At 37.0% G+C, this 8737-nt stretch overlaps 1 protein-coding gene across 1 annotated transcript in view; it reads left to right on the forward strand.

Moving 5' to 3' along the window:
* Positions 1 to 7100: 7100 nt before the first annotated feature.
* The window catches only part of LOC144710551 (Core-2/I-branching beta-1,6-N-acetylglucosaminyltransferase family protein), a 2472-nt gene continuing 835 nt past the window's right edge, over positions 7101 to 8737 (forward strand). The window contains exons 1-3 of the mRNA XM_078584357.1: positions 7101 to 7686; positions 8313 to 8388; positions 8484 to 8599. Of these exons, the coding sequence (XP_078440483.1) occupies positions 7140 to 7686; positions 8313 to 8388; positions 8484 to 8599 (739 nt within the window). The 5' untranslated portion in view covers positions 7101 to 7139. The remainder of the gene's footprint in view (positions 7687 to 8312; positions 8389 to 8483; positions 8600 to 8737) is intronic.

The raw sequence follows: 8737 nt of genomic DNA on the forward strand, positions 1-8737 counted from the left end.
CTCCCCTCAGCGGAGGCGGCAACTTCAAGTGGCGATGGCAGTTGAGGAGAAACCAATGGCCAAAATCTTCTCGTAGAAAATTTTTCTTCAAAGCAAATTCACCTTCAAAAACAAGGAATGTTTGAGATCTTATAGATCCAGAGAGGGGAAGAAGAAAGTGGGAAGAGTGGGGGAAGAGAGTGGGGGCGGTTGCTACTCCAACGGCTTCAATCCACGAACACGAATGTTGGTCGTCTGTTTCGTGGTCGTGGGTGGTTTTGTCCTGAAATCTCCATCAGATTGCACTAATTATTTACTGATTGATGATTGGACTTGTTACTTGAAAACAGAAAAAGGAGAAGCATCAGCGTCGATGATGAGAATCTACAATAAGCATCTTCGTCTTACAGTATTCTTTCTGAAGATCATACATGCATTCTCAAAATCACATCTTACCACCTTCACATCACCATCTTATCATGAACCTACTCGTCAATTATCGGATTTGACACGTGCTCTATCCTATTTCCGTCACTCTTTGCATCATCGTTACTTCATTCTCACATTTACTTGATCTTCTCAAACATGCGTTATCACCATCTACTGACTACTCTCCTCGAATTAATATCACTATCGTGCCTCGTATCTTCTCATCACTTGATTTCATATCTGGTAAGTATCTCTTCTCATCTCAATGATAACTATATTAAGAATGTTAAATCCTTAATCACCGTTCTTTGTGGAAATGATCAATACTCATCACTAGCTAAGATTACCAAGTGAGTGTAGGTTTCTGTTTTTATTCAATAATCTCAAAGATACCAATGACAGGTTTAAACTCTAATTTTGAGATTTTCAATTATGCTGATACTATTGTATCAATGAACATTATACAAGGCACGAAATGTACAATTTTCTTGTGCGACTCATATTTCCAAAAAAGTACTCTTGGCAAAAAGAAAATCACTTTTAGAGAATAAACATAGTTATTTATAATTATACTCAAATTTATTGAGCTAGTAGCTTCATCTATGGATCTGCTTTGTTGTTGAAAAATCAAACTCTTACATCATGATATCTGATTTAGATGTGATCTCCATATTCAATAAAGGGCGTCATAAATTTATTTAACTCATGATGTGATGTCAACTCTTTTACTGATGTAAGAGCACCATCATTGGCACACTACGAGGGAATAGGTTCTCAGTTTGAAGGAAGAATGCCTTCAAACATTACAAGGGAAAATGTTGAATGTCTTCAACCACTATGGATCTTTAACAACATTACCTGTATCGACATACTTAACTTTCATCATCAAGTCTGCAATGGTATATTGCTAGGAACTCTTCCAAGACACTTTGCTCCATTCAATGTGAATATAAATTCAGATGTATGTTTACTATCATCCAGGTTTGACTGAATAATTGAGTTGAAGCAATGCTTGATACGTCAGTTTTAAGGTGTCCTTAATAATTTAAGGATTTATTTCAAGACTAACTACTGTTCCTCTCTTGGGCCAGCCTATGATATGCTCAGAACCTTTCAAGAGAATGCCACATCAGGCATTCTACATAGCCTTGAAACTATTGATCCAATAGCTGAGGCATTGAAGAATGTCCCTTTGAGATATGAAATCCATGCTCTCTTGAAGTTCTCTATCCCACAACCTTTTTTAGTGACGTTTTATATCAATATATACAGATTCATATTCCTAAAATGTAGTTTTCTTCTCACAATCTCTTCATGGAGAAGATCATTAATATACATTCCTTTACTCTGATATCATTCCCCATGACTAGAATATCCTAAAGGTTTATGAAAATAGTTGCTCTCTGATGAGTCATTATGCAGACACACACAAGTCATCTTCATTCTTAATGATGATATAAGATTAGATCGCATTATCAAAACTCATAATGCAACTTAGGGAAGTGTGATTTAGTCCATAATTAGACTTTCATAACTTTCACACATTGGATGTATAACCTTTAAGTTTTATCACATATATTTTCCTCAAGGTTTCCATTAAGGAAGTCAGTCTTTACATCCGTTTCCCATATTAGATAATAGTAGTGTGCTACAATGACAAGAAGGATTATAATAGATTTAATCCTGGCAGCTTCTGAGAAGGCTTTGTCATACTCAACTATTTGTCTTTGAAGATAGATTTTCTCAAAAAAAATTATCTTAAAATTGTCAACTTATCTACAAGCATGGACCTTTCTTTGTATATCAGTTAGAGGAAGGTTTATCAAGTTACAAAGTAGGTTAGGTACACAGAATAAATTTCAGAAGCCATCTACTTGTTTTTTTCCCAATTTTTAGAATGACATATTCATAAGTCAGTGGTCTCCATCTCTTATATAGAGTTTCTCAACATTTACTTGAATAATTATATCCATCATTTTGTTATATGTTCATCTAAAAAAGTTGACAGTCTGTGAGTCTTCATCTAATGAAGCTGTGATGGTTATGGATCTAGAACTTCTTCAGGGACTACTATTTATACTACTACCATATCATAGAAGATACATGTCTTCTGGAAGACAAACCATTGGCAACAAAACACCTTCTTTTCCTAAGGATAGCACAAGTAGTCTCTAAAAGTTATCTCTTTCCATGGTGCTTCATCAATTTATGCAATAACTCATATAGTGCATTCACAATACATTTTATATGGTTCACGCACAAATTAGTTGAGCTCGATTGATGGGGAAAAATTTTCATCCACATCAAATGACTAATAGATGAGATGAATCGCATCCAAATGCATTTGATGAAGATGAGGATATATTATCATTTCTTGGCTTGATTAAGTTTTATACTTTTACTATTTTTTTCTCCTTAAATTTATCAATATATTATTAATATCTTTAATGGAAAATGAAAGCACAATTTTCTAAAAGATAACATATGGATCAATCTTCATAAATAGGAAACTTATATGTGTGACAGAGAGAGTTCCAGCCCATTTAAATATATTTATCATATAACCTTTAAGAACTTATTTTGAGAGAAATGGAGGTTTTTATGGAGGATAAAGTGGTTAGACATAAACATATGTGGAAGTTTCAGAGAGAAAATATATGTTGAGAGAGAGAGAGATTTAGATTTAAAATGGAAGAAGACAGGCAGAAAGAGACATAGAGGATGATAGAAAACAAATGACAGATGGAAGTTTTCAAGAGATGAAGATACATAGAGAGAGTGAGACATGGAGGTTTCAAAGAGGTATTTTTAAATGGAAATTGCAGAGTAGAAGAGGGCTACAGCCTCAAAGAGAAATGAACGTACAGAGAAATAAGAGGGTGAGAATGCTTACAAATTTTACATTACAGACACATCTTTATTTTTCATAATATGTGTTTTTATCTACAATATTATAAATTATTATTCACAAATTGTAATTTAAAGCCCTGTTTTTTCTTTTCATCTCAGACACTAGATGGCGCCAGATTCCCCGGGAGGGATAAAATAAAGACATATTGGTTTCTAGATGAGACAATTTCTGGACAGGATAGTTCCTAAATGGGAAGGTTTTGGATAATCCAAAAAATGGAATTGAGGGACAAGGACGATAACCATCTTGAACTTTTATACCATACTGTCATGAATGGTCATGTACTTCAATGAGTCATCATCCCATAACTTAGGTTGAGTCTTCACTGGAAAATATTCCAGTTTGTATCCAAGTAGCCCCATTTATTCAATAATATCTAAAACTCTATCCCAAGGAAGCATTGTGATATCCCTAGATCCCACATAAAAAGTATGGTGAATATAATATTTTATGCTGGAGATAACCCCCTCATTATATATCAAAACAATTGCATTTAGATTGACAAAAGAACCATGTGCCCCCCTCATTATATATCCCCTCATTATGCAACTTTGTCACTATTTATTATAGTTATGTTCTTGCTCATCTAGAACATGTTGCATCACTTTATGGATCCCAGAGGTTATTTTGAAGTTCCAAAAATGCCCCTCCACGAAGATGTACTTGGTAAGATGAAGAAAAGTGCAAGAAAGGAAATTTTTCTCACTTTAATTCAAAATTTATTTGAATTTCAAGCTTCCATCTAATTTTTCTTAAAGAGGAAGAACATCCCCCCATCCCGTTCCTTTAACCCCTAAATTTATAATGTGAAAGGGACTGTTTTTAAGAATTTTACCTTATCTTTCAAGCAAGATCTCTCCTAGAAAGGAAAATAAAGTATACAAGCTTTTGTTCCCATGGTGATCATTTCTCACAAGGAGACTAAGGGAAGAGAAAGAATCGAGGATTCAATTCCACTCCTGGTATGCCGAGGTTTCTTTTCTCATGGTGCATTTCAGGTTGATAAAAAGGAAGCTTGACGTGGAAATAAGAAGGGAGAGGAGAAGCATTGAGAAAAAAAAGAAAAGAGGCAAAGATCTGAGGTTTGAATCCTCAAGAGGAGCACATATACTCTTACATTTAAAATGTATGAAAGGAAATGAAGGATAATATTTGCGGATTAAATATTAATGATTTGTGATATGAATTTAGGAACGATTGAAAGGAAAGGAAGAAATATTTTTATTTGTACATAGATAGAGATATAAGGAGGATTAAATAGAGAAAAGGTAGAGGAGATTGAGAAGCCAAAAAGTGAGAGAGATTGGAAATAAAAACGAGAGGAAGTCGAAGATTGAAGAGAGAATAGAGAGGGGAGGGGGTATTAAATAATATGTAAATATATACATTTTAGGAACACAAAGCACATTTTTTTTTTAAGTGTGCAATCATTGATTGTTATTTATATGATCTGAAAGATGGGTATTTCAAAATCCGATCTACTATTTATTTGCAGATGATTAGTTACTTGATTTTTTTATGGGCAGAGTTATCACGCTTTAATCATAAGTAATATGGTGCTTTCATCCACTGTCTGGTTACTATGGTATTGTAACTGATGATTTTGATGGATTCACAAAATTTGTCTGATGTGTGATGTCCTTCGAGCTTGATGTGGGCCATTTTTGGAAATTATTATCTCCTCGCAGCGCTCTTTGACCTTTGATAGAATTGTGAGGAGATCTGGTGATTTGGTTGGAATTGATTATTTATACCTCTTTCCACCTCTATGGTTCTGATAATACCCTCTGTCTATATCTTCCTTGTGCTTGAACGTCGTTTGTGAAGGGAGGAAAATTATTAACATTAATGCACTGCTGATAATCCAGTTATGCATGATGAGATTTATGATTTGTTACAATATCATCAAACATGAGGTGATTACTTTTCACATTTCTGCTTATGAAAAACTGATCATTGTCATCTCCAAGCCTTACTAGAAAAATTAAGATCATATCATCTTCATTGATCAATTGACCCACTGATTTTTATGCTTCTCTTGTGGATAATGTTTTGACATATTCATCGGTAGACAATGTACCTTTATTCATGTTATGAAAATGAGTACATAGAGACATAATTCTTGATTGAATTCTGTTGGAGAATGTATTCTCTGAAGCCTCACAGGCTTCTTTTGACAAATTTGCCATCTTGAAGCATGGAATAAGACTAAACCAAGAACATGTTACTCAGTTTTCCACAAATTGTTGAAATTTAAATAACTCGCTACATTTTCATGTTGATCAGAGATATAAAAGAGCCATAGGAGGGTAATAATCTTCAATGTATTTAGTCGAATCATGCCCATTCGGTTGAGATAGAAGCAAGCTCTCCAAGATTCATAGTTCTCGCTACTCAACTTTAGAGACATCATCTTCTTGAAGGAATGATTGTATGGACTTGTCCTATGGCACCCATGATGTCTTGATTTGTCGAATCCATGACAGAAGACTCCACAAATGCTGGAGCTGTTATGGCTCTGATACTATGGTAGAAATTAAGAACAAGAAGAAGAGGGGAGGAAAATGAAGATATATATATATATATATATACACTTTTGACTATTGTCCCGCAAATCATTCCATGAGTCCTTTGTTAGTCTTTATAATATACATAATACTATCATAGCAGATCCTACATAGCGTCAACTCTGACACCGAGATTTAATCCTATCGAGATTGGTATCTTCCCCATAGATTTGATCCTATCCATGTTTGATTCTAACTATATTTAATCTTCTATGCTTTGCTTGCCAAAACAGATACCTAAATTCATTTGATCGACACTTGCTCCCTATGGATTTGACCGATAGCAAACAATTTATAAATATTGTCTTAGTCGACATATTAAACACTTATTTCTGGTTCATCAACCCAGGTCACTTACTCGTACAATGCACGGATGCAGACGGGATGGTAGTTTCATATGTGGATAAAAAAATTGCCCCGTCCCAGAATTCAGATGAATCACAGGACGAAGACTCGTCTGCTGGTCGCTGGACGAGATGATTTTTGCATCCATAGACGAAATAACCGTCCCATCCAGGGCCTTGGACGGCAGACGGGACGGTCTCTACATTCTACATTCCAGCAGGAATTTGACGCGCTGTCCCATGTGTCATATTCCGAGTGGCCTACTGTTGACGCACGGTTGACATACACACTGCGTCACTCCAGACAAGGTGCGGACGAGAAGGTCGTGGACTGAACAGGACATGGACTGAAATATTTAGGAGGGGACGAACTCTGGATGGGGCGATTCAGACAAAATTCTAAAAATTAGGGCATAAGACGAGAGGAAGAGAGGACATGGACTGAAACATGTAGGAGGGGGCGAACTCTGGATTAGACATGGTTGTTCGGTTTTGTTTGTTTTAAACGAAGAAAAAATTTGCACAAAAGAACTGCAAAGGGCCTTGTTCTTTGTTCTGTTATTTCTTTTTTCAAAAAATGAACGAAATTTACACATCCTCACAAATTTGCACAAAGCGAACAAAGGAACTGCACACGGGTCTGTGCGATGTTCTGTTCGAATTTGTTTTTGTTCTGTTCGTAAAACCGAACAGAACTAACAATTCACACAAAAAGAACAGAACGACCATGTCTACTCTGGACGAGATGATTCAGACGAACTTCTAAAAATTGGGACGTAAGACGAGACGAAGGTGAACTCTACTTACCCATTAGACTGTGCCCAACTTAAATTCTATTGGTGGGTCACTACTCCAGAGTATATATGTAATAAATGAGCTGAGCTGAGAGGAAGAGAGGAAGAGAGGAAGATGGCTGGCAAGCTCTGGAGCTTCTCCAGGGAGGGCAACAATGGCGTCCGCAGGCTGCTCGCCGCGTCGATCTTCTTCTTCCTGTCGGTCTTCCTCTTCCTCTCCCTTCTTCCTTCCTTGAAGTTTCTCGCTTCGCTCTCCCTCTCAGCCGGCGCATCCGTCATCCGGTCGTCTTCCTCGCCGCTACCCTCGGGATTCCCCGTCCCTTCCCTCGCCTACCTCATCTCGGGCACCGACGGGGACGAAGAACGCCTGATCCGCCTTCTCTTCGCCGTCTACCACCCCAGGAACGTCTACTTGTTGCATCTCGATCTCGCTGCTCCGGAAGAACAGCGACGCGCGTTGGCCGATTCCGTGCGCGCTGTCAGGGTTTTTAGATCCGCGCGCAATGTGCACGTGATGGGCAAGGCGGATTTCGCCGATCCCCGGGGATCGTCCGCTCTTTCTGCTGTTCTTCATGGTGCCGCTGTTCTACTCCGTTTGGGGGTCAGTTGGGACTGGTTTGTTAATCTTGACGCTTCGGAGTACCCTCTCATGACTCAGGATGGTAGATTTTTAAACATTTTCTATTTGGATTTGGAGAAATTGAGCCTCAGTAGAGCAGAGTACTTGTTGATTTTATTGCGAATACTTGAGGTTTTCTTGGATTTCATCCAGTAATGAAATTTTTGTTTGGCTGTTCTTCTCTGTTTGGGTCTCAGTTGGGATTGGTTCATAAATCTTGACGCATCAGAGTACCCTCTGATGACTCAGGATGGTAAATCTCGAAGCATTTTTAAATTAATTTCGAGAAATTTGGCATTGGCTCCGTTCAAAACAGTGAAGCCAAATGCGGGTTGGAATCTACTTTTTTGTAGCAAATACTTGGTTTTGTCGTAGATTTTGTCCTGAAATGTGATTGTTACTGGACGAAAATCTCCATTCTATGGAAAAATTTAAACAGTTGAATTTGTTGTTGAAATTGATTGAGATTAAGATATAGTTTTTCAACGACGGTTGAGCATGTTCCTTTTTAGGACATTTCCGTTTTCTCTTGAAATTTGGGGTTTGATGACTAGTCGAAGCACGGTTAGAGCATTAATGTGTGTAGGCAGTGAAGGCTCCATTTTACCATATTTTTGGATGAACTTTACTAATTTGATGCAACTTGTATGATTTCATTTCGATTTTCAGATATTCTCCACATCTTCTCATTCCTGCCGAGAGATTTAAACTTTGTTCGGCATTCTGGGCACATTGGTTGGCGAGAGTAAGTTCATCGATTATATACACTGAATCTTTATACTTGTAGAAAGATCTGGCGTTCTTTTGTTTTGAATATGCTTGGAACTTTATTTTTCACAGATCCCGTCGGTTAAAACCAATTATCGTTGATCCTGGTCTTTACCATTCTTCGAAGCGCGATGTCATGTACGCTACACAGAAGAGGGAACTTCCAAACGCCTACAGATTATTTTCAGGTGACTTCATAATCTTGAAATTTCCTTTTCTGTAGTGCGAGACAAAACTGCATGATCAACGCTGTTTATTTTAGCATTGGATGATAAATATTTAGTTATGCTCCATAAATGAAATTATAATTTCAGTTTGACATAAAT

This window comes from Wolffia australiana, chromosome 12 (genome assembly GCF_029677425.1).
Source record: "Wolffia australiana isolate 7733 chromosome 12, ASM2967742v1".
In the NCBI taxonomy this organism is placed as follows: domain Eukaryota; kingdom Viridiplantae; phylum Streptophyta; class Magnoliopsida; order Alismatales; family Araceae; genus Wolffia; species Wolffia australiana.